The sequence below is a fragment of the Balaenoptera physalus genome (genome assembly GCF_965194825.1).
Source record: "Balaenoptera physalus genome assembly, chromosome: 13".
Lineage (NCBI taxonomy): Eukaryota > Metazoa > Chordata > Mammalia > Artiodactyla > Balaenopteridae > Balaenoptera > Balaenoptera physalus.
Window position 1 is genome coordinate 85,622,830 of NC_138892.1, and position 25,515 is coordinate 85,648,344.

Below are 25,515 nucleotides of genomic sequence, written 5' to 3' on the forward strand. Positions count from 1 at the left end.
TTTTTTTTTTTTTGCCTTCTCTTTTCAAACCAGTGCTTACTCACATCTTCATATCGTCCAGAAAGACTTAAATATTCACATGACAGAATTTTAGAAATCTCCCCATGATCCAAATCCCCACAACTGTATTAGATTTTTCAAAAGCACCTCTTCTCATGATGCTGTATTTCAGAGAAGAATCTAAACTCATCACAATATTCCAAAAGGAAAGTGGAGATTTAATAAACTGCTTCCCTGAACTTCTCTCTGCCAGTCTTCCTTTAGTTATTTCTATGTTCTTTTTTCCTGCCTCCTGTTTGTCTTAAGTAACAAATATTTTATGATCAGCCCATAATTACGAGTAGTCATACGGAAGAGACCGCCAGTGAATACGAGAGAGAGGAAAAAGACATAGCAACGCTTCCAGCTCAAGTCACAAAAACTCCAAAGAAATATAAAACGAAACACACCAATTCCACTGATGGCTTTCCTAAAGCTGTAGTGGCACAAGAGCCGCCTCTCGCTGACAGAGAGCTGTTGCGGTGCAATCTGTGGTTTTCGAGAGTAAGAAGTGCGGAGAGCCCTGCCTCCCCGCGCTCGCCTGCCGCTGGGCAGTTTTTGAAGAAGGGAACAGAAGTGAGTATTTCCAGTTCAGAGGGGATGGGCTCGCAGAGCCCGAGCTCCTTTAATGGCTGCTGGCAACTGGTTTATACACTGGAAATCTAAGAAGTCCGCACAGCAGTCCCTGCAGACGGCGAAGTGAACGCCCAGTGGTGGGCGGGGGCAGGCTGCTCGCCATCACAGGGTGGATGGTCCCCTCGCCAGCTCACCTTCGCCGACACGTCCGGCCCGGGGCCAAGAAACTGGGCTGCCGGCAGTCCGAAAGCCGGCGGCGATCGCGGGCGTCACTCCCCGCCTTCGGCTCTCGGGGAGGATGCGCGGGGCGCCGCCCCGCACCTGTACCGCAAGGGACGACCTTGGCCCCGGAGCAGGTGATGCCGGGCGGGAGGACAGCCCCCCAGCAAAGTGCGCCCACCTGGCGTCGCCGTGCCGGCCGCTCGCCCCCCAGCCCGGCCCGGGCGTCCCTGGCGCATCGGGCGCCGCTCCCGCAGCTGGAGCCACGCGCCCGCAGCCTCACCTCTCGCCGCCTCCTCCTCTTCCGTCGCCATCGCAGGAGCCACCCGGCCGGCTCCGCAGCCCCGGGGCCGGCAGCATGGAGAGCCCCGGGCTCGCCCTGCGCCGGCCCAGGCGGCGGTCCCGGGGTGAGCGCGCGGGCACACGCGGGGCTCTGCCCGGTGCGGCGGCGGCCGCCACTTCAGCCCCCGAGCGCGCGGCCAGCGGAGGCCGCGGAACGTGCAGCAGGAAATCGCCCGCCCGCGAGGTCTGGCCGCCGCCGGACCGGGGGCGGGAGAAAGGGACGGCGCGCAGGGCGGAGCCACGGCGGCCCCGCCTCGCCCCGCCGACCCCTGCGGCCGGAGGCAAAGTGCGCAGAGGCTCGCGACAAAGCCCCCTTGAGGCTTTCTGGAAACCTGCCTGTTTAAAACAGGTTTCCCCGATCACTTTCAGATCAGTTGTCTGCCTGTTCCGGAGGTTGGAGTTGTTTCGCTTGGGGGGAAAAGGTAAAGGATGGATGCAGATCATTGCATGGCGGGGGTTACGGGGCCGGGGGCGTAGGGGTGCGTGGGAGGGGGTTCCGGTGGGAGCTGAAAGGGGGACTTCTCCGGCCCCTTCTCTTTTCTGCCGTGGAAGGGCTTAGCTGGCAGAGACTAGGGTACGATGACAGAGAGGGGTCACCGAGGAAGCCCTTTGGGATCCTGCAACGGTTGTTGGGTGAATCCAGAAGCAAGATCCTTTGCGGATCACTTGACAGCCCCTCATCATATGCCGAATACGCTGGTTCGCTCCCCGCCCAAGGGACCCTAGGGTTACTTGGTCACAGTTTGTCTAGTAGAGGTAGTGGAGAAAAGGAACGGCAGAGAAAACACCAAAGCTTTGCATCAACCAGGCTAAATCTATTAATCTTCCTACCAGTACAGCGTAGAAACTAGCTGCTTTTTGTGTCCTGAGGGCTACTTAGGACCGAACCTGGCGGGGGCGTTGGACGCGTGTTCCCGACGGAAATAGGCAAGACCCGGAGAAACTGTTGCGCTTAAGGTGGGCACGGGGACTTTATCCTGCTGGAGGTGAAAGGAGAAGCTGCTCTCAGTAACACACACCGAGACACATCCCTAATCAAAACCATTCTTGAAACATCCCAGCCCTAGCCTTGACTTGGAACTCTACCCGAAATGCACCAACACCAACGTATGTTGTCAGCTCAGAAAGAAAAATTCCACACAGAGCCTGGCAGATACTCTTGAAATCTGGCCTAGGTTTCCCTGAACGTGTTCAAACCCTGGCTTTCCAGACAAGTAAGTGTACACTGTTTTGAGGTGGTTCACCAAGATTGGGAGGCTAAGGGGACATTCTTAGACCCACACATGTTCAATGCCACCTTAATGGTGAAGTGGAATTGCTAGGATCCTGGTTAAAATGTACAGTACAGACTATGTATACACTCTTGCTTACAAAGCATTTTTCCCTTTATCATCTCATGTGAGCCTCACAACAACCTTTGTGAGGTGGTTGAGCACCAATAATTCTTGTCTTCTCAGTAGGCAAACAGAGGTTCAGAAATGAGTATTTTGGCCAGGATCACTCAGTAGATGGTAGAAGCCAGATGGTAAAAGTCAGATCTCCTTAGGAGTTCATAGTGGCATTATAAGCTTGCCAGTGAATCAGTGCAGCCCTCATTTCTTATAAATGATGATTCACTTCCACCAAAAGCCTGAGAGCAAGAGAAAAGAATCCAGAACCTAAACATGATAGCAGGAAGTATAACACACAAGGGGAACAGACCCACCGGATTCCTTGGGGCAAATCATTCTCATAGTTTAACGTGTGTTCCCCCAACTGTTCAAGTTTAAATTCTACTTTCTAGTTTTTCCTTATGCTCTGGAGCTTTACATTCTAAGGCATGATTTTTTTTTTTTTTCTGGAGTGGTTATATTATACCTCCTAGGATAAGGCAGAAATAGACAGTCACACAATATCTTGACAGATGGATAGGAAATTCATCTCTCATTTCCAACTATTGGTTTTCTTATATTTTCTCCTCGGGCAAAATGTAAGAAAAGTGATTTGGAACATAACTTGTAGAGTGCATGGTATAGTTTCTTCTGGTCAGTGTGTTTTCCCTGCCAAAAGCCCAGGAATAGGTTTGCTCTTTAGGAATTATTGCTAATCCTAGGAGGAACTTAAGTTTGTTCAGTAGTTTACTTCACTGCCAAGTAGTCAGGCAAGAACAGGACTGGCATTAGGAACCACTGTCTCACACACTGTAAATTCCTATTCTGGTCAGCCTCCTGCTGGGATTGTAACAATGTAATTTAGTTTGGGGGACCCTTTAAGTTCACTTAGATATTTCGGTTGGTCCAGGACAAAAAACAAATCCACCTGCTTCAGAGTGTAGTTAAATTGAAGACACCATTTCCAGTGATGCGTAAAAGTAAATAACTACCCATTAATGAGCTCCCAAGTGACTGAGGAAATAAATTAATAATATTTAAAACTACCCTTTCTTCCCCATCACTCCCCCACCCCCGGCATTCTATGGAGGGTGAATACTGGGGAAGATTCTTGGATTTGCTGAGCAGGTTGATGAGAGGGAGTGCAGTTAGGAGAAACAGGGGTGCCAAATGTGCTTAGAGGGATAGATGGGCCTCTGGAATGGGAACGATTGGCTTGGGTTTGGCCTGTGGAGGGGAGAAGCAGAGAAGGTAATTGCAGGAGGGTATGCTCATGAGAGAGAGGAAAAGAGGTGGTGGCAGCTGCCACAGGGAGGGAAATCTGAGAAAGATTTTTTTAAAGGGTATTTAGGGAGCTTCACTGTGTAATGCAAACTTTCTTACATTATTTCCCTGGAAAACAACAACTTTAGCAAGAGATAACATTCCTTTTCAATGCTTTTGGAGTTAATTTATGTTTTTATCATAAGTGAAAACATTTTGAGATTGGCCTTAAGAGGGAAAGAAGGGCCGCCCACAAAATGCAGTTATTTATTAATTCATTTGTTCACAAATGCTTATAGAGCACCTACACTGTGCCAGGCATGACTGTAAGGGCTGACTGCTGTACGTCACCTACTGGGCATCCGTTACTTCATATAGATGTTCTCATAACCATCGATGAGGCAGGTATTATTTCATTTTAGAAAAGTCCAACCAGTGCCCTTTTTCCTTTAGCTCAGTAGTTCCCCAAGTTGGATTGAGACAGTGCAGAAGTTCAGACCCACCCCAGAAACTCTGATTCAGTAGGTCTGGGGTGAGACACACTAAATCCTTATTTCGAATACGCACCCTAGTTGATTTTGAAATAGTTGCTCTGAGCACTTCACTTCAGGAAATATTGCTTCAACTTGTCAAAAATGAATTTTCTTAAGGCTAGGTTGTCGCAAGGGATAAGCTGTGTGTGTATTTCTACAAAAGCCAGAGGACAGAAGTAGTAATAAACTAAACTTTCTAGAAAAATGCAGGGAGAACAAAACTTAGGACAAGAGGGAATAGTTGTGCGGACATCTCTTTATATATGGATTTTTCCCTTAGAGATTATGTATTTGTGTATGTATGTGTCAAAAGCTGAACTAATTTTTACTTCTGCAGGTTTTGGACACTCTTACAGTAAGTATGGTGCCCCAGGTCCACCTCAGTCCTCCCCATATTGTACAGAACTGTCTTACCCAAGAGGACAGGAAAGGCAAAGGACAATTTCCCTTTCCTGTTACGGATTTCTCCCTTTGACAGACTTAAAAGTCAGCCTGCGTTTAAGGGTTTGATAAGGAACGTAAGTTCAGAGATAACTTTGTAATGGTTAGCACAGTCTCCTGAGAAATGTCTTGATTTCTATTCATCAAAGCCCATCTTCTCAAGTTAGACAAAGCAGTTGAACCAACAGTGATTAGGCCCACCCTTGGCTGGATCTTGAAGGGAAGTAACTTGGTGAGGAACCCTAATACTGATACAACAGCTCTGGGGGAGGTGGACCAACGAGGAGATGACGAGCAGCTGGCAGGGATGGCAATAGCACTACAAAGACCAAGCCCTGATCACTGGGCCAAACATCCGTTGTTTGAATGATGTCCAGAGACCCACCCGTACTCCTGGTTCTCTGAAGGACAAGAAACCTGGGGTCCCAGTAGCTGAGCCATGGTCTAGCACAGTGGTATTCAGTGTTCCTATTTTAGATGGGTCAAGAAAGACGTTAATGGACCAGCCTTCGGTTTATACGTAGGCAGTGGCAGAACCAGCAACAAAATGCAGATGCGGTGACTTCAGGTAAGAACCATTGCTATAAACCTGTGTGGCACCCTTTTGAGTATCTTGGAGGTGAACTCCAGTTTGGGTCTGGTATCCCGTAGCTCTGTGCTTTAGGGGAGCCTCACTCTGGCACCAGGGATGTGAATCCTGATTAGTTTTAAGTCAGTCACCAGGCCAGGTACTGTTGTAGGAGTGGATGGATGACATAATCATGGCCGACAAAATGTGTGTGTGTGTGTGGGGGGGGGGGGGGGTACTTTGCTTAGAATGCTTCTGGAAAAGATTTTCCTTGCTCTTAAAAAGAGGATGAACAATCAGTAGTTTCTCTTTTTCAAGACTTGTTGTGTGAGGATTTGATGCTTAGGCTCCCTGTGGCCATCTAGCCCCTCTAAGAAGACAAGACCAAGGACATCCAACACAATGAGGATGACAAAGTAGAAAAATGAAAAGAACTTATATTCTTGGTGATGTTTTTGAGATGCTAAATTTACTCTGGAAGGTCCCTATGTTGTGTCTTAGTTTTACACGATACTCATTTTCCTTACTGTTGAAACCATTTTTACTTTCATCTTCTGATACTTGCAGTCAAAAGCACCCCAAGTGACAACTCTGTCACTTGCTTCCCATGTGTTTTTCTGAGGTCTAGAAGCATACGAGGTAATCTGCAGTGAAGCGTGCTCTGTGATTTGGGAGCAGACTGGCCTTGATCCAAGAGCAATTTATTACCTGTTTGGGTAAGTCACGCTCAGCTTCATGTTCATCATCTGTAAAATGATAGTAATTATTTTATTTCACAGATTAATAGTAAAAACCAAAATAAATAAGGTGAGAGCATTTTGTACACCAATGTAAGTTCTTTTAATCACAAGATGCTTTTGAAAGAAGGTAAATGTAGAGAGGAGTCCAGGTTTGCTCCAGCGTCCAAATTTTGCTACTCAGTGTTTTCACCGTTTTGTCTTAGCAACAGCATTACCGAAACAGTGTCAGTCAGGGAACAGCTGGGAGCACAACTAGGATGAACAGGATTCTGATTGGCTCCCTCTGGGCTCAGCAGGAAGAGTATCATGATCGGTGAGCAGTGTCTCCCACGGGACAGATGTGGTGGTACCTGGGGACCTGGGGCACTTATATCACTCGTTTCCATACTATTTTGAGGCATTTTCAATTTAATTTTGAGGCATTTTAGATTTCACTTCTGCCTGCCAATTGGTTTTGGCCTAGTGGGTGGGGTAGCTGTAATATAAACCTGTACAACTATCTTAACTGTTTAAACACAATTGAAACTTAAAATATTTATTTTGTTCTTGATGTAATCTTTAAGTATAAAAGTTAGATACATTTACAAAATAGTCTTTCTTGAGTTTTGGATAACACCCATCTCAAAACTTGAAAATATAACCAAAAAAACCTCACCAGCAGAAATATTATAAACATAGTTTTTATTCTTTTCTTACCTTCAAGGAAAAAGGCCTCATGCCACCAAAACATTTCTTTGAAACTCAGTAACTGAAGACAGAACTCGATAGCCTGGTGATTATTTTTCCAGACAACTGAATAATTTATATTGCTTTAAAAAAATAACTAAGATCTATTTTTATTATTTCAGACCTTTTTAAAGCAATATCTCCCTCATTTTTTTTCGTAAAAATCTAAAATATCTCTAGTAGTCCTAAGTGTCTTGTACTTATATTTGTTCTAAGTGTTTGTTTCATTAAAAGTTTCCAGAAATAAGTGCACTTCTGTAGAGAAAATAAAATTTAAATAAAGACAAGAGGAAATAATCATGGTTGTAGCAAAACGGTTATTTTGAATGTTCTCAGTCTTAGCAATTCAAAGAGAGAGTGTGTTTGGTAGGCAGGGACCTCTCTACTGATTAAAATCTCAATTCGTTTATTTGTAGATCACTGATAGATGGATAGCTGTTTCTCCTACCAGTAGATACGGATGGGTTGACAGTCTAAAGGTTTTCTACAATAAAGCACCAAAAATAAATGTACTTAAAAATATTTTGAGATTTACAGATTTACACAAAGATAACAGGTGTTTAAAAAAACAGAAAAAGTATGTTATTATAGAAATAAATGAAATCCTATCTTGAGCCTTAGCAACCAAAGAAAGTTTTGAATATTCCACACTTATTTTCCATTCAACTAATAGCTTATTAAATCATATATATATTCCATTCAGAAGAGGTTGACTTATAAGAAATTCCCTATTCTCAGATTGCACTATGCTTCAATAAATTTAAAGATTTAAAGCTATGTTAATAAGAAAAGCATAAAAGAAAAATAACATAACTTGCTTTAATACAAAGGTTTTTTTAATAAAAAAGTCAAAGTCTACATTAAATCAGGAAATCAATAAATCTGAATTATACAAGCTTTCTATGTACTTAGAAAAACCAAAAACACACAGTTTATAACAAAATTCTTTAATTCAAAATAGAGTCTAATTTAAAGAAAATGTCATTACGCTCAGTTGATTAGATAGGGTTTTGTCATTTAAATTAAATGGTTCACCTGAAATATGGGAAGTATATAATAGAGAAAATTCAATCTCAAGGGTACTTCGCAAATCATCTAGCTAATTTGCATCATGAATCAAATTCTTAGCTTCCAAAGGGCAGACACAGTCTTTAATTGCTTTTAGATAGGCACTTAAGAAATGCTTTTGATGAGGAGGAAACCCCAAAGATTATGAATCACTCTATTAACTCCAGGGAAAAATGAGACTCTAAACAAAGTAAATTTTCCCTAACTGCCCTTCCACTGCCAAGAAACCATAACTATTCCCAAGTTCTTCCTATTAATAAGAATGAAGGAGATGGAAACTAAAATGCTCTATTCTTATTCAATTAAAAGGTAAACTCAGCTCCTTTATATCAATCTCTCTCTCTAACTTGAATTAATGAATTTTTTTATACTAGAAGAGTTACCATATTAGAGCCAGAGAATGTTGCAATTTCCTCATATCTTACCCATTCACTATCACACTAGCAAAACATCCTTTTTTAAAATGGGGGGGGGGGTTTGAGAAAAATCTCATAAAACTAAACATAAGTTAAAGATTTTTTAAAATTAGAGGCAGTTATAATTAGAAAAACCAGAGTTAGTCAAATTGAGATAACCCCAGGATTTTAATAGTTCTCTCTCCTAGATGAGAGATGATCCAAATAAGAAAAATGGAGATGAACTATTAGATGAACACATAATAAGTATCAAACAAATACTAGGAAAGAGTGGGGTGAGGGAAAGGGAAGGAAGGGAAGGAATGGGGAGGAAGGGAAGGGGAGAACAGGGCAGGAAAAAAACCTAGAATGACCTTTAATGGAGCTCCCCAGCAAGCAGCAATATTTATAAAATCTTTTGTAGATTTGCATAACGATCCTATGCAATTCTTCCCCACTAAGAAGAACATCCGTACAAATAAATTATCATTTTAGATTCTGATCACAGATCATTTGTAATAGTGATAACTGTTGTATCTAAAAAAATTCCACCAGTTAACAGTTAAGACAAACATTAGGCCATTCTTTGATAAAGTATTACTTCTCCACTACTACTGATGAAACCAAAACCTCAGAGAGTCATTTTAAAATTAAAATGTTGAGCTAGAAAAGACTATTCCATTCTTAGGGAAATACCCAGAGAATTTGCTGCTGACATCATCACCCCTATTCTCTAATCACAACCCCCCGGCCTTCATTTACTTCCTTAATTCCATTTACATTAGCCACAGTGATGTAGCTAAACATGAACAATATTGCCCTTGAATGAGCTGGCCTCTATCAAAGATCTGAAGACAGCATTCCCACAGGACAGTAAAATCCTCCTCAGTTGTGAACATCCACTCTGTTCAGGATCTTTGGTACATTTGGAGTGTAAGAAGATAATGGCACAATAATACAAGTACTATCAAAGGAAAAATTTTCATCAAAAGAAATAAAAGTTAACCAGCCATGATATGTAACAACTTTCTAGAAAACCAAAGTAAATAGCTCTTTGTTCTCTACAAGTCCATTTACATGATCAGAAGTCTGACGTTTAAAAAAATAGTTTAATAAAAATACACTAGTTCTCTACAAGCAGCCCTCATGGTCATTTCTTAAATTCAACTCACCATAATCAAATTAAAATAATGCCATGTCCTCTTGTTAAAAAAGAAGTCCTCTTGTCACAAGAAAAGCAACTTTACATTTTATATAATACAGTACATCTCCTTATGAGTATACAGACTACGTATATAAAGGTCATCAGTATTTCTGAATGCAAAGTAAATATATTAGTGGAGTGCTTGAGTGAAGGTGTTAAAACTTCCTCCTCATTATAAACTTGTCACTCCCTACTGTGGAGTTTGTGCAATAACGTGATGATAAATTCTATTTTTTAAATAACCAGTGTATTTCCTTTTTAAAATGTCTTAAAACCATTACAGAAATTGTCTTCATATATATTCTATACATGTCCAAACCAATAGGGCAAGTGTTCTAATGGCTTTTATTGATTATCTAGACCCATAAGGTTTGCAGTAAAACAGCAATACTGCGGTGTTACCTACAGGTTAGCCTATGTTGCTATAAATGACATATGTTGCTCCTGAATTGATTAGAGGTGTTACAGTACAAAGCCACAGCACACACAGGCAGAATGGACCTTAATACGCATGTAGGCAGTGCAGTTAGAAAGGGATGTACATTTCTTTTATTCCAGTACCTTCATATAATAAAGTTAACAAAAATAATAAAATATTAAAAAAAAAAAAGCCAGCTGGCACTGCCAACCAATTCCTGTAGTAGTCTTAGAAATCCTAATCCTGTAGAATTTCCTCTTGTAGTCAGAAGCACCACCATCTTCGGGAGTATTTCAGTGTACTGTTGTCTACGCCAAGCAAGCCTGGTGATGCAGCTACCTGAGTTCTCTTGGTTGTGAGCGAATGGGATCTTCATTCATAATTTCCCAGCTTTCATGTAGGTGGGGATAGAGCCACGCTGAGTCAACCCTTCAAACCGCTTATAGGTATAATTGAGGAAAACCCAGTCTTTGGATTTGTAGTCCGGTTCTGTGGTGTTTGGCACTAGAAAGACAGAAGAATTAACGAAGAGCCAAGGAATTTCATTAATGAAAATGTCATCATCTTCAGAGACTTTTAATAGTGTTAATTGTGTTGTAGATTGTCCTACCTGGTTGTAAAATATCAGATTCAGGAAAGTCATCAAAATTTGATGTATCATCAATGCTTTTGATTTCTATAGGGATTGCTGCTGGCCTTTCCCTATAAAAAGGTATTGAGTAACCATGGTAAGTTTTCTTGAATTCAGTTTTCCAAAACATAATCCTGCCTGCAAATTCTGCATGCTGTTCTACAGGTATTAGAAGGGCCAAGGAAATTTATTATGGATTTGAAAATACCTGTAGTTAAGTGGATTTCATAGATGAGTATAATTTTTTTATTAAAATATTATTATTTACTTGGAGTTTTTATTTCTTTGTACCAAGACTTTCTCATGCTGTCTTTTTAAAGAGGAAAAATAAGAGTTACTGAAAGGGAAAGCAGAAAAGATTTTATTTAAAGAACTTTACCATTATATAAAGTACCCTAGATATTGTGGGGACTGGATCCTACCTAATTAATTCAGGAATAGAATTCTTCTAGTAGAGGATCCGTAAATCAAGTCATTTAGGAAAATAAGGGGCTCGAAGAGTGAAGGGACTACACATTTGTGATGAAATCTGAATCCAAAAACTTCTCAGTCATATAAATGTTAAGGGAATCAGGGACATTAGGTTAAAAAAAATACTAAGTCATGAAAATGCCTTCTTATCATGCTAAAAATAGTTAAAAGAATTTATCAATTTTTATTGCTTCTATTTTTTTAACAAGTACTTATTGGATCTATTAGGTGATAAGTTTACAAAATTATGTAAGAGCATGTATATATTTTCCCCAGAATTATTCTAACCTGTTTATACTTAATGTGCTAACTTAATAAATGTACATTAGTTGAGTGTAAAGAAGCATAGACCCTGGTGCCCTGAGATCTAATCCCTTGTCATGACTTAGCAGGATGACCGTAGGTACTGCGACTGTTCCCTAAAATAAAACCAGGAGACTGGACTGGTAGTCTCTAAGCATCCTTCCAACTGTAACCGGCAGAAGCACAGTTCTGCTCAATGAGATGATGTATAGACAGTATAGTACAGTGTAGCAGGTCAGAGTCAGGACTCTAGAATCAAACTGCCTGGGTCTAGTTCTAGTTAGCAGTTCTAGCTAGATCATTCACTAGCTGAGGCACTGCAGGCAGATTACTTCTCTGTGACAGGTTTATTATGAGGATAAGATAAGAAATGCACATAAAGCACTTAGAACAGTGCTGGACATACAATAAATGATCCCCCCAAACTGGCTATAATCAGGTAGAGTGCCTAGCATATCATAGAAGCTCCAGTGAAGATCTCCAGTGAAGGGACACATAGGCTGTCTTGAAAGTGAAAAGGGTCTGGCTAGGCAGGGCAAGGGCAGGGGCAGGGAGGTGAAGAGCATTTTCGCCAGAATGACAAGCAAATGACAAAACCCTGGGGTGGGAGAAGTGGGAAAGACCATACAAGATGCAGCTTGTACAGATGAGGCAAGAGCCACATCCTACGATCCTGAAAAGCAGTTAAGGATCCTTAGTTTTATTCTAAGTGCAAAGAGAAGGAAGAAAACAGCACGATCAGACTTGTTTCTAAACTGTTGCTGTCTGAGGAATAGACCAGAGCCACTGAAGGTGGTTTGGCCACAGACTGAATAAAGGCCAATGCTCACAACGAACAGCTGTAAGCAAATTCTTAAAAGTTACTTGCATTATTTAACTTTCCCCACAATGTTTAAAAGAGGGACTGTATATTCTTACAAATTAATGAAGGAGACACAGTATGGTATATTAGAGGACAAAAATGAGGGGTTATAGAGTCAAATGTAATTATATCTTTGTTGTGCAAACAGTCTTCGTCATGTAACTCTGAATATCAAAATCTAAACAGGGGCACAATATGTGCTTTTTCCTTGAAGTGGACATTAGATAAAATGAGTCATTTAGCTGTAGCCACTATAGTCTCACTCATTTATATAATCCAGAGAACACTGATTTATCACATTATCACAATGCTACTTCTTGTATTTAATCTAGCAGAATCAAAGAAAAATTAATCACCAAATCTAGTAAAAAAGTTTTTACTCAGACCTCTCCTACTCAAAGCCTATAAACATACCTGATGTGCCCCCAATCTACACCTTCAAAAAAAGGATGACTTTTTATTTCTTCTACTCCACTATTCCCAATTCTATTTTCAGAATCAATACAAAACCTGGAAAATGGAAACAGAGAAATTATCAAATGCAGATTACATCTAAAGTAGTCTATTTGCATGATTTCAAACATTTCATCTTTTTTTTCTGTTTACTGAAGTTAACTCTATTGTGGGAGATGTGGGAAAAAAATAGAAAACATCTATAATTGCACTACTCAGACATAACTACTATAAACACTGAAGCCATTTCCTTCTAGTCTTTTAATATAATTTTTAAAATATTGTGTTGATAAGTAGTTACCATTTTAGGACTATTTTTTTCACTTAGAACATTTCTCAAAGTCATTAAATATTTTTCTGTAACTTCATTTTCTAAAATTTACACATGGAAACACTACAATTTATTTAGCCAGTTCACTATTGTTGAACATTTAGAAGGTTTTCAATTTTTCATTACTAAAAACAATATCAAGATAACATACTGTACCTAAATCTTTACACACATCTGATTATCTGCATATGCGAAATTCCTAGAAGTAGAATTGCTGGGTCAAAGGTCATAGACAGTTGAAGATTTTGTATAATATGCTGCCAACTGGCTGTTTCCATGGGTTGCCCAATTTATATTCCTTCCAGCCATTTACAACAGAGCCTAAACACTTCATCTTAGTTGAGAAACAGAATGGAATCTTGTGCTTAGAAAAGGTTTCATATAGAGACTTTTGTGATATGAACTGCTACTAAGAATTTATTTTCCCTTTCTCTTGAGGGGATAGGGATAAGGTCATTGTATTTTAACAGGAGTGACCTCTGAAATAATACAAGGCCTCTTCCCTCTTCTTAACTCTGACTTTTTTTCCTGCATAATTCCTTTTAAGAGTCTGCATTTTTAAAAAACACCTTTTCTTTACTGATGCCTTTGACTGTATAGATCAGTGATAGTCTTTTTCCTCCCACAAAGCTGAAATAGGCAATTTAGTCTTTTAGGTCCCTGTGAAGTTTTAAGATACCACAAACTCTTCTAGGGATTTAACTACTAACCTAAGAATTAAGTCCTTGGCTTTTTCAGATATAGGCACCTCTGGAGGAAATACCAGAGTTTCTTTCCAGTTCATCACTTTCCTATATGTTTCTTGAGGTGTTTCAGAGCAGAAAGGTGGATATCCTACGTATCAGAGAAAACAAGTTTCATGAGCTTTTATGATCAAATATGCTACACCTATTATATGTGTGTCACAAGAAACAAAATAGCCCTGGGTGCTCCGCTTAACAATAAAAAATACCACCATTCAGCCATTTATAATAAAATCGCTAATAAAGTCAATAAAATAAAGAATTTAAAGCATTGCCCCTCTTCTACCTAAAAGGCCATGCAGACACAATTTTGATACATGGGAGTTCCAGTTAAATGCCCCCTTCCTGACAGAGAATCCCTGGAGAGCTCACTGATATTTATCAATGTGTATTTAACATTGGCGGATGTCAGAAATCAGTTTAAGGAGTTCAGATATTTCAGCCCATAATATCTACAATATGTTCATCAGTGGCACTCAAGGAAATTTATATGGTATGTACATAAATGAATGATAAAACATACCTATTAGCATTTCATACATAATTACTCCCAAAGACCACCAGTCACACAATTTGTTGTACCCAGTCTGCATGAACACTTCTGGAGCAATGTAATCTGGTGTCCCCACTGTGGAATATGCCTGCAAAGGAACAGCTTGTCAAATCAATGTTCTCAATGTTTTTTTTTTTAAAGATCCAAGTATGGCTCACTACTGGAAAAACCAATATATACAGAAGTTAATTTTTCATTTAATACTTGTTTTGCATGTTTATCATGTATAAGGCTTGGTGATAGGCACTGAGTCAGATAATATGTTATTTAAGACATGATTTCTGTCCCCCAAAGAGCTCAACAACGTTATTTATGTATTTAGCCCTAAATCCGTTCCAAAAAGAATAAAAAGCTTGTGCCCAGTAGGCCTGGCTTCCCCACTCACTAGTAATGGGCTCTCAGGCAAGTTATTCAACCTTTCTGAGCCTCAGCTTCTGCTTACATAAAATTGGAGTAATAATACCTGCCCTAACAGAGTGGATATGAGGATGAAACAAGCAAAGGAATGTGTTTGTAAACTACAGCCTACTATATAAACGTCAGGTATTTTCATTATAAACTCATTTCCAGGGCACTTCTTATCCATTAGAAAGCAATGCAGTTTTTCATTCTTAATTCATGTAAAATCTTACAAAAACTTTCTTTAAGGCAATGATTTTCAACTACAGGTAGTACTCTAAGGGCCACCTGAAAATGTGGAAAATGTGTGACAGCAGATTTTGACATTTCAATGACCTGGGGGAAGACATGATTGGCATATAGTGGGCAGGGGATACAGGTTCTAAAGGAATTTCCTGCCCCAAATACCAAGAATCCCGTCTGTTTCTTCACTGGGAAACACTGATGTAAGTCATGATGATGGTCACGAGAATAATAAAACCTGCACATGAGTAATCAGTGTGAATATTCTGTAATCAGGGGGTACAGACTTCCCACCATAGCTTTAGGCAGTATTCATTTTTCCCTTTAAAAGTAGGAAATACTACAATTCTTTTCTCAATTGTAAAATCTGATCTAAAAGTGACACATTTAAAAGTAGAAGGAAGATTCTGTCTTTAATGCATAGCTCAAAACATTTTAAAAAACTTGTAAAAACACCGAAATGTTTTACAAGCACAAAAAGTTTACTTGGGCTAATGAGAGAATGAGCTCGATAATGCAAAGGTCATTTTATTTGCTTTGAGAGGGTATCAGACTTTTGCCTTTCAGTCTATTTACCTTCCTGAGGGACTGCTGAATGAGTTTCTCTTCATCACTTGGTTGAATTTAACAAATATTTACAGAGTGTCCATATGTACCAGGCGTTGTACAAGAAGTTAGGAAATTAAAGTCAAAAGGCACATTCCTAACCTTGACAATGTTCATGGACCTAGTTAAGAGGATAAAGGGAAAGAGGAAAAGGGGCAAATGATTCTAATATTTGCTGAGCAATGGAGGAGAAATAGTGTGGGGTTCAAAACAGACAGTGTTGTTCCACATTAAAGCAGTCATTAAGTTTATTTGCAGTAAAGTCTGCTTTCCAATTTTATTTTATCTATTTTATTGTAACACTGTTAACATGCCAAACTTTCTGTTTACTTTGTCTATGAAGTTCTTAGAAGCACACAATAACCTTACTTATGCTGATTGACATTTGTTGCATCAGGACAGGTAGGGAAAATGGAAACATGAAAATCACATGGCATTTACTACAATTTACACTCATCTGGGTGAGTTTTATAGAAAATGCCAGTACTCGTAAACAGACAGATTAACTAATTATAGATATGCTTGATAAAATATTCTGAAGTGAAATCATAAAGTAAAAATCAGCATTTTCCTTTACAGGCAGGGAAAAATGTTACAGAGAAACTAAGAAAACTCTGTGATCCCGGAACAAACTCTATCATTGCTATGAAGTAAGAACTAATCATTGTGAAGCTCCAAATTACCAAGCAAATACCAAATGAGATTTTAGGACCAGGGCACAAAATTCCTTCTTCAACTCACCAGTTGTCTCCTGTTCTTCTTCCATGTTTCTGCTTTCCTCTTTGAGTTCATGTTCTGGAATGCTAATTTCAACAAGACAGAATTGTAATTACGAGGGAAAAACTCTTACCAGAAAACAAATTCACACATATCCATTGAAAATACATTGGTTTAAGGGTGAGGAGAAGGAGAGAAGCTTCAGTTCTCAACAGTCCTGGATTAAACCAGCTGTACTGCTTTAACCCCCAAAAAATCAAACTTACAGAAGTCACTTGGTGGGTTGTGTGTAAGATTTCTGTAGAATTCAGTCCTATGAGCCTTCTTTAATCCCGTGCACAAACCAAAATCAGATAATTTTACATGACCCTAAGGAAAAAAAGAAGAAAGACAAAACCTAGTAAAATCAATAGATTTTATTAACTTAGAGACAAAAGCCTCATTAAAAACTCTTCTAAATGCAATCATAAAAATTCTTAGCTTAGAATTCATACAGGTGAAATGTAAAATTATCAATATTTGATGATGATTATTTTAAGGAGTAGAAAATGGAAGATGATAAAAAGACAGCCAGTTTTCCCTTGATGTCATTTCACTTCACAGCTCTCTCCTACCGTATCAGTCCATGAAATAATGTAGGTTAGCAATAATATAAATTGCAGTTGCCCATTTCCAATCACAAAATCACTTCTATTACTTCATAAAATAATCAGCAACCTAATAATTCACTTTATTCACATGCCTTGGCATCCAATAAAAGGTTGTCTGGTTTAATATCCCGATGGATGAAACCCAACTGGTGGATCGCATCTATTGCCAGAACAGTCTCTGAAATGTAGAACTGTGTTTCCTCTTCTGTCAAAGTATCTTTCTTCATTAGCAATGTCATCATGTCACCTAATTAAATGAGAATAAGTACCATGTGTTTAGAAATGCCTCAAAAAGGGGAACGCCTTATAAAAGATTTCTTTGTAATATACAACATATGCCTGATTTTTGCATTTTATGATCTACCCAGTGTACCTCCAACCATCTCTAGGACCCAATAAAAAAAGTGTCACTGCATAAGGAAAAGTTTCATGACATTTAATGGTTTTAAGGTAGAAAGTATGTGAAATCAAATCAGAGCAGAGGTGATAAAGAAGTAATATCTACCACTCAACATCCAGAATAAGTGCCTGAGGAAAATATGTCAAAATGTGAGAATGAATCAGTGTAAGCACACCTGGAAATGGGATATATTCTTTCAAATTCAGGTTTCAAAAACACTCAGTACTCTCTGGGCCAACAAAAATAGGTCATCATCCCACCAAAAGGGTCACTTCTAGATATTCTTTTGTTTTCAAGAAATTTTGCTCTTTTACAAGGGGCAAAGAATAAACACTGGTGAATTTACAACTCAGAATTGACAATTGTTGATATTTTTTCATGATGCTTCAAGTCTTAAAAAAAAAAAAAAAATACCATGCAGATTCTTTGTCCTCCATTCCCATTCTATTCCCCTTTCCCTTTTTGCTGAGTAGCCATTATCACGGATTTGGTTTGGTGTGCATTCTTCCAGCTTATTTTTGAAGTATGTTTTCAAATACATATATATTAATCTATGAATTTACCATCTTTTGTATGTTTTTAAAAATTACATAAGTAATATCAACTGTACATAATTCCACAGCTTGCTTTATTATTCTACTTTGTTTCTGAGATCCTACTGTTGAAATAGATAGAGCTCCTGACTTTTCACTACTGTAAAACATTTCATCACACAATTATGCCACATTGTATTTATCCATTCTTCTACTGATGGACATTCATCTTGTGTCTAGTTTTTCACTATTATGACACTGCTGCAATGAGCATCCTTTTACAGGCCTCTTGCGCACGTGCATTTTCAACTTTACTGGTATCTCTGAACTGCTCTCTGTAAGGGTTAGAGATTCCTTTGCACAGATGAGAGGCCCGTTTACCCCAGCCCCATCAGACTTTCAATGTTTTTACTAATCAGTTGAGTGTGAAATGGAATCTCATTCTTGCTTTAATTTGCACTTCCCTGAATATGGGTGAAGTTGAACATTTTCCTATATATTTGTAGACTAACCAGAGTTTTCTTCTGTACACTGCCTACCATTTGCCCACTGGGTTGTTTGTCTTCTTCTTTAGTGACTTGTTCTTAACTCCAGACTTGTAAAGATCTAAATAATTATATACAGTAAACACAGAATGATAATATTTAAAATGTGCCAACTTTATCATTTCTTCAAAATAATCTGATTTGTGGTCCAAATTAGCATTATTATGGGAGGAACTATTAGAAAATCATGACTGTAAAACCTCAGAGCTAGGGATATAAAAGTAAACCTAATCAATAAAATTATAATTACATATAACAATGTGCTTGTGTCAGTCTGTCATTGCTATTGTTTGCTTTTACCTCCAGGGAGAAATTCCATGATTAGATAAAGGTTCCTCTTATCTTGAAAACTGTAAAACATCTTCACCACCCAGGCACCATCTGCTTCTACTAAAATATCTCTTTCTGCTCGGATATGGGCCACCTGGAAGAATGTATTTTGAAAAAATAATTGTAACACATGACACATTTTCCAAGCTTACTTCTTAACAATTATCATATTCTCATTAAATTTGGAGAAGCTCAGGAAATAGTTTATTTTAGCTGACATCTTTAGGCCTGAAAAGGTGGGATCACAAGGGGAAGCTGAGGCCTTTGAAGTAGAAAAATGATTAGTCTAAAATTTTCCTAACCAGAATCTCCACCTAGCCAAGGATCTTGGCTTTGTCATATAAATTTAGGGTCTGACTTTTAAAAGTTAAAAGTAGTAAGCAATGCCCTATAGATTGGTATGACAAAGTCTGGGTCCTTAGCAAACTATTTTTAACTCTTACTAGTCCAAAAAAGGGACTGACTTGGTCTTTAACCATTAGGTTGTTTTTTTAAGAAGGAGAAACATTTATAATAATTTTATATCATTTTGTTATATTGAACTTTTATAATATTTATAAACATCTACAGCAAATTATTATATAACTTTTTGGAATTTTGCTACTTACTTTTGTCAGACACATAATTACTAGAGCTACTATTACATGAACAGACTGAAAAATTTTATAAACTGAGTGATTTGTGGGGTTGGTATAATCAACTTTCAGATGCTTTTACACTGATATAGTTATACATTCTTTCTTCAAAGTTTAATTAACGATAGGATTTGATTTTATGCGTTTGCTATTTTCATTGTGCATCATTATGAACTCTGACCTAAAGCACACAAGAACACAGATTCTGTAAACCTTTTCATGACAACAAAATATGATCTGCTTAAATTATCTGGGATTATGTATTATGATCTGATACAGTAAATGCTCTGAGATCAAAATCAAAGCACAAGAATAAACGTTAAAAACTTGATTTCTGGCATCAAAAACCTTAAAATCTCTCTGGACCTGTTTCATAAAGTGAAAAATGATACCAAAATTCTTACCTATTGCCTTTTACAAAGCATTTTAAGATGGTAAAGGAAAAACAAACTTTTGGTGTTGCCTCTGTGGTTGTCAGGATAAACTTGGCTTGACTATTTTTAAGTATCTTAAAGCCAGACTACAGGATATGTTTTCAAAAATGAGCCTATGTTTCTAAAGTATAGGAAGTATCATGCACAGTAATCCAGTACCACAACAGTGGGGAGAAAAGCTGCTACTTAATTTTGCAGAGTGGTTAGCATTCAAGTAAATGTGATAAAAACTTAAAATAATGACATATTAGAATTGAGTGGGGAAAAGGTTTTCTAAAATGAAATTCAATGGTGACAAAAGCAGATTAATTTATATAGGGGAAAAAACAACCCCAAAGTGCAAAACAGACTTGATGTTGGACTCCAGCGAGATTCTCCTGCAAAATATTCTAGACCAGGGCTGTCCAATAGAAATAAATGTAAGCCACGTACATCATTTTAAGTTTTCTAGTAGCCACACAAAAAGTAAAAAGAAATGGGTGAAATTATTTTTAACAATATAGTTTCTGTAACACCCATATATCCAAAATGTTGTAATTTCAGTATATAATCAATATAAAAATTATTGAGATATTTTACACTTTTTTTTTTTTTTGCACCAAATCTTCAAAATTTGCTGAGCATTTTCCATTCACAGCACATCTCAATTCAGACTAGCTACACTGAAGTGCCCAGTAGCCACACGTGGCCAGTAACTAAAGACTACAGCTGGAACTAACTGCTGCCTGTTGTTCTTCCTCTAAATCCCGACCCAGGACTAATCCCATACGGTTTAGTTAGAAGATTCCTGTTTATCTCCTCATCTCTGAGGATCAACATCTTGACACAGACATTTATTCCCATCATTGTCTGCAATTCTCTAACACAGCTCAGTAGCTCGACCTTCCTTGTCTTCCGAACCGCTTCCACCTGGAATCAGCCTGTGTTCAACAGAACCCCCGTCACCTCATCTCTGGATGGTTCCTGTCACCTTCTCATCCTAACTGAAATCAGGCTGTCCACGGAGCGTCCCGTCTTCCTGCAGAGTGAGTTGTCAGGAATGACCTGCTTTCTCTCTCGTGTTTCTTGGTTTCCTGCTCGTCCTAAGCTGCTTCTGAACCATTGTGACACTTTCCTCCTGCCCAGCTCCTCTGCGGGCATGCTGTCAGGCGCCGTCAGCTGTCGTCCTTCCTCCTGGTCAACCCCCTCAGTCATTCATGACTTCAGCTCATGGCTCACCAGCTTCCTTTCCATCCTTTCTGGTCATGGGTGCGTTTCAAGATCCATAAGGACGAACCACCGAATACCCCCTGCACAGCTCCTGCATTCTTCCTCACCTCCAGTGATCTTTTCCTCCACTGAACCTCAGCCACGCGTGCTAATCTTCTTGTCCTTTTCATAACCAGCAACTGCCCTCCCTCTAAAACCTCCATTTTAAGGAACTCTGTTTCTGATCCCCACCTTTTATCCTCCCAGGTGTCTTATTCTTGTACTTTAATCTCCATTCCATGGACCCTACACCACTTTTTCTCTGTTACTCTCCTCAGAACCTCATTTCTTTCTCTACCCGGCCTTGGTTCCATCATCATAATCACTCTTTTGCAAACAGCTTCAACTCCCTTGTCCCCCTCTCCCTCTGTTGTATTTCCCTGGCGAAATACCAACCCTAGTTAGGCCCAAATTTCTGCCTATTCTGTACCTGCCCCAGAGCAACTAAGTATTACCAGAGAAAAATCACCCAACGATACCAAGTGGTTTCACTTTACATTCATGATTGAAAATCTCAAGGGACATTCAACTGCAAGTCTGCTTTCCCACACTTCAAGTCAATAGTTGTGACTGTTTCACAACTTCTCTCTGCTTAAACCTCCAACAAGCTACCTACCCCTCCTTTCCTCCTGCCGATGACCTCCTTTATTTGCACTCAGGAGGAACCTGGCACTTTACATGCCAGATCAACCACCCTGCGTTTGTTCCTACTTTCTCTGCTTTTCCTCCCTGTCCTAATGAATACGTCCCAGCTCCTATCAAAGATCAACTCCTCTGTCATCCTGTGTACTCCTGTAATTATCTGCCTTCTCTCTCCTGCATCTTCAATTTTTCTCTCTCTAATGGATTCTTCCAATCAGCAATGCCTTAACAACAACAACAAAAAAACCAACATTCTTTACCAAACTGTTCTTTGTTCTGCTTTACGTGAAAGACTTAATCTATACTCACGTTCTCCACTTCTTGCTTCCCATTTTCTTTCCCACTATTCCACTTAGGCACTCCACTCCACTGGAGCTGTCCTTCCCAAGTTATTCAGAATCTCCAGCAGTGACACCCAGTGGCCTGTCTTCCTCTTGTCCCCTCTCTTCGCAGCATTCAACATACTTGACCATTCACCTTCTCCTTTGAACGCGTTCTTCTGCTGGCTCCCATAACACCATGTTCTCCTAGCGGTCTCCCTTAACTGAGCAGATGTTCCCTCTTGGTCTCCTTTCCTGGTTTCTCCTCTGCCTAGTGTTCCCTAAGGGCTTGGATCCAGGCCCTCTTCGCTATATATTTGTTCCCTAGGCAATTTCATCTGTCCCATTACTTTAAATACTATCAATCTATTGATTACTTCTAAATTATATATATTTTTTTAAATAAATAAATAAATAAATTAACTTATTTATTTATTTTTGGCTGTGTTGGGTCTTCGTTGCTGCACACGGGCTTTCTCTCTGGTTGTGGCGAGCGGGGGCTACTCTTCGTTGTGGTGTACGGGCTTCTCATTGCAGTGGCTTCTCATTGCAGTGGCTTCTCTTGTTGCAGAGCACGGACTCTAGGCGCACGGGCTTCAGTAGTTGTGGCTCGTGGGCTCTAGAGCGCAGGCTCAGTAGTTGTGGCGCTCGGGCTTAGTTGCTCCGCGGCATGTGGGATCTTCCTGGACCAGGGCTCGAACCCATGTCCCCTGCATTGGCAGGCGGATTCTTAACCACTGCACCATCAGGGAAGTCCCTAAATTATATTTCTAGTCAAACTTCTCCCCATATTCTAGCCAACTGTCAACATAATTATCTCTACTTGGATATCCAACAGGGAGCTCAAGCTTAATATGCCACAAAGAGAACACTTGATTCCCAGTGTCACCAAACCTGTTCCTTCCTCAGTCTTTTCTACATTAGAAACTAACACCATCATGCATCCCACTCCCAAGTAAAACTCTAGGTATTATCCTTGATTCTTCCTTCCCTTTTCACTACCCTTACCTCTCCTCTCACCCCCCCAACATAGAGTATGTCACAGAAAATACTGCTGGCTCTTCCATGGAAACATATACTTAATCCGTTTGACTTTTTTCCTCTTTGCTGTTGTATAAGCCACAATCACATCCTGGCTGGAATCGCTACACAGTCTCTCAAGTGTTCTCCCTGCTTCAACACTTGTTTGTCCTTCCAGCAAGCAAAGGGATTGATTCATCTTTGTAAAACATCCATCAGACATGACGCTTCTCTGTTTAAGCAAAACATGTCTTCCCACTGCATTCAGAGTAAGACCCACACGCCATTTCTTGGCCTGCAAAACTCTGTGTGATCTGGTCCCTGCCTCCCTCTCCCCCTTCACCTCCAACCACTCTTCCCCTCACTGAATTCAGCCACAGTGGCTTCTTGCCGTCTCTGAGCAGGCCAAGATTATTCTTGCCTCAGGGCCTCTGCATTTGCTCCCTGGATCTTTGTTCTACCAGATCGTTAAATCTCATACTTTCTAATTATTCAGTCTCTCATCAATATTCCCTTCTCAGAGAACCTTCCCTCATCTCATTCTTCCTCCTAAAGCCAGGTCATCTGCATCACTTTATCCTTTTGTAAAATCTGTCTTCATAGTACTCATCAGAAATGACTATTTCAAATAGCTGTCTGCCCATTTTCCCTAAGACTGTCAGCAAACAAGAATCAGGTTTCTCCTGTTAATCACTGTACTCCCAGACCGTAGAATAGTATTTGACACATCATAGGCACGTAATAAATACTTGTTGAATAAATGGAATAGAAATAAAGTGAAACAGTGCAGTGAAAATTAAAGTGGGCCATATTTAAATAAAAATCAACATCATACTGCTATAATAACAAAGTAAGCTTTAGGTGGGACTAAAGACTGAAATCAAGCATTAGGTACAGAGAGGTGCCATCTCCCTCTTACCCTTGTTGAGTTCTTCACTAGCATATATATTCACTTAGGGTTCTACCCAGACTGGAGATACAGGTGAATGCATAAAATAATACTATTGCTGTTTTCAGATTTATGGCCGCCCCATAAACTGCATCAAGTCACAGGAAACATGGAGAGAGCCCAGGAGTACAAAATTGGAGTGGTTACAGATTTTGGAAATATGTAAAATCAGCAAATTCTGTAGAGACTGGTTTGCTTATTTGATAGGTGACAGGGACTGAGAGAGCTGAGAACTGTCCTTTATTTTCACTGAATTCAGAGAAGAAGGTATTCTGTTACGGACTGAATGTTTTTGTCCCTCCTGAAAATTCCTACGGTGATGTGCTAACTCCCAGTGTGACTGGGTTTGGAGACGGGCCTCTAAGAAGGTAATGAAGGTTAGTGAGGTCGTAAGGGGGACGGCTAGTGTCCTTGTATGAAGAGACCCCAGAGAGTCACATTCTCCCCTCTCTGTGCACACACCAAGGAGAGGCTATGTGGGGACTTGGTGAGAAGGTGGCCATCTGCAAGCCAGGAATAGCGCTCTCACCAGCAACCAAACCCTGCTTGCTCTTGGACTTCCAGCCTCCAGAACTGTGAGAAAAGAAACTTCTGTTGTTTAAGCCATCCGGTCTGTGGTATTCTGTTAGACATGTAAATCAGATTATGAATTTGGAAGAAATCTGAACTATAAGAATTGAGAAACAACAAAGCAGGCTACCAAAAGTCTACAGATGATATAGTAAGATGTGTAGGTTTCTTTTTAAAAGTCCCAGTTTTAGCACTTGCTCTAACACCTAGTCAGTGGACACCCCTTTGGCTACGTGTGTTAAAGAGCTCATACCTGCTCTTTTTCAAGCATATCAGATTTTCTCAATATCTTCATTGCATAGATATGGCCTGTATCTTTCTTCTGGACCAGCCGCACCTAGAATGTAAAAATTCATATCACAAATGTCAAACAATCACTACTATTTGTTTAGGAGTGAAAGGTAGGCTCCTTTAAAGAAAGCAGTGTTGTAGTTTGCTGTTGCTGGTATTTTAGAAATTCTATTAAAATTAAGCTATTTTAATACACATTTTAATATATTACACTACTTTAATATATATTAAGCTATTTTAATACATATTCTGAAGTATCTTAAGATACATATGTTCAACAGCAGTGCCTTTAAAAAAGAAGCACACCTCTCCAAATGCTCCTCTTCCTATAACTTTCAGAGACTCAAAGTCATCCAAGCCAAGTCTGGTCCGCTTGAGCCGTAAGAACTCTGTTTCCTTGCGAGCATGTTGTGATCGGCGTAACTTTTTCTATTAAAAAAGGACAGTTTAAAAGGATGATTTTAAAATCAGATTATTTCAAAGGAAGCCTATAGTATTAAAAGATGAGATATATTATAATGAGGGTAATGTATCTAAATATTATATACTGGTGCTATAACTTATTTACCAAAGTTGAATATTTATTAAGCATGGAAAAAATAAAATAATCCAAAAAAACCATTTTTAAATTTTTAACAGTTAATAAATCTTTATTCTTGAGGCAGACTCCATTAAATACTTTATCTTAACTAGTTCACATATTCTTTCATTTTTATGCTAAATTAATTCAAAAA

At 39.4% G+C, this 25,515-nt stretch overlaps 2 protein-coding genes and 1 long non-coding RNA gene across 5 annotated transcripts in view; 1 reads left to right on the top strand and 2 right to left on the bottom strand.

Moving 5' to 3' along the window:
- BMAL2 (basic helix-loop-helix ARNT like 2) overlaps positions 1-1,635 on the bottom strand; it is a 104,067-nt gene extending 102,432 nt beyond the window's left edge. The window contains 2 exon segments of the mRNA XM_082419739.1: positions 1,118-1,239; positions 1,241-1,635. Of these exon segments, the coding sequence (XP_082275865.1) occupies positions 1,118-1,239; positions 1,241-1,620 (502 nt within the window). The 5' untranslated portion in view covers positions 1,621-1,635.
- A 66-nt stretch (positions 1,636-1,701) lies between these two features.
- On the top strand, positions 1,702-10,119 carry LOC309640714. Its single transcript, XR_014252345.1, has 3 exons — positions 1,702-2,133; positions 4,680-4,697; positions 5,261-10,119. It is a non-coding gene; the product is annotated as an uncharacterized lncRNA (long non-coding RNA).
- The window catches only part of STK38L (serine/threonine kinase 38 like), a 76,939-nt gene continuing 61,434 nt past the window's right edge, over positions 10,011-25,515 (bottom strand). For all 3 annotated transcript variants that reach the window (XM_082419824.1, XM_082419822.1, XM_082419823.1), the window contains 11 exons: positions 25,088-25,210; positions 24,744-24,827; positions 18,643-18,766; positions 16,957-17,111; positions 16,481-16,583; positions 16,239-16,300; positions 14,220-14,337; positions 13,664-13,787; positions 12,584-12,679; positions 10,513-10,604; positions 10,011-10,406 (listed from right to left, as the gene is read on the bottom strand). In XM_082419824.1, the coding sequence (XP_082275950.1) occupies positions 10,279-10,406; positions 10,513-10,604; positions 12,584-12,679; positions 13,664-13,787; positions 14,220-14,337; positions 16,239-16,300; positions 16,481-16,583; positions 16,957-17,111; positions 18,643-18,766; positions 24,744-24,827; positions 25,088-25,210 (1,209 nt within the window). In that variant the 3' untranslated portion in view covers positions 10,011-10,278. The remainder of the gene's footprint in view (positions 10,407-10,512; positions 10,605-12,583; positions 12,680-13,663; positions 13,788-14,219; positions 14,338-16,238; positions 16,301-16,480; positions 16,584-16,956; positions 17,112-18,642; positions 18,767-24,743; positions 24,828-25,087; positions 25,211-25,515) is intronic.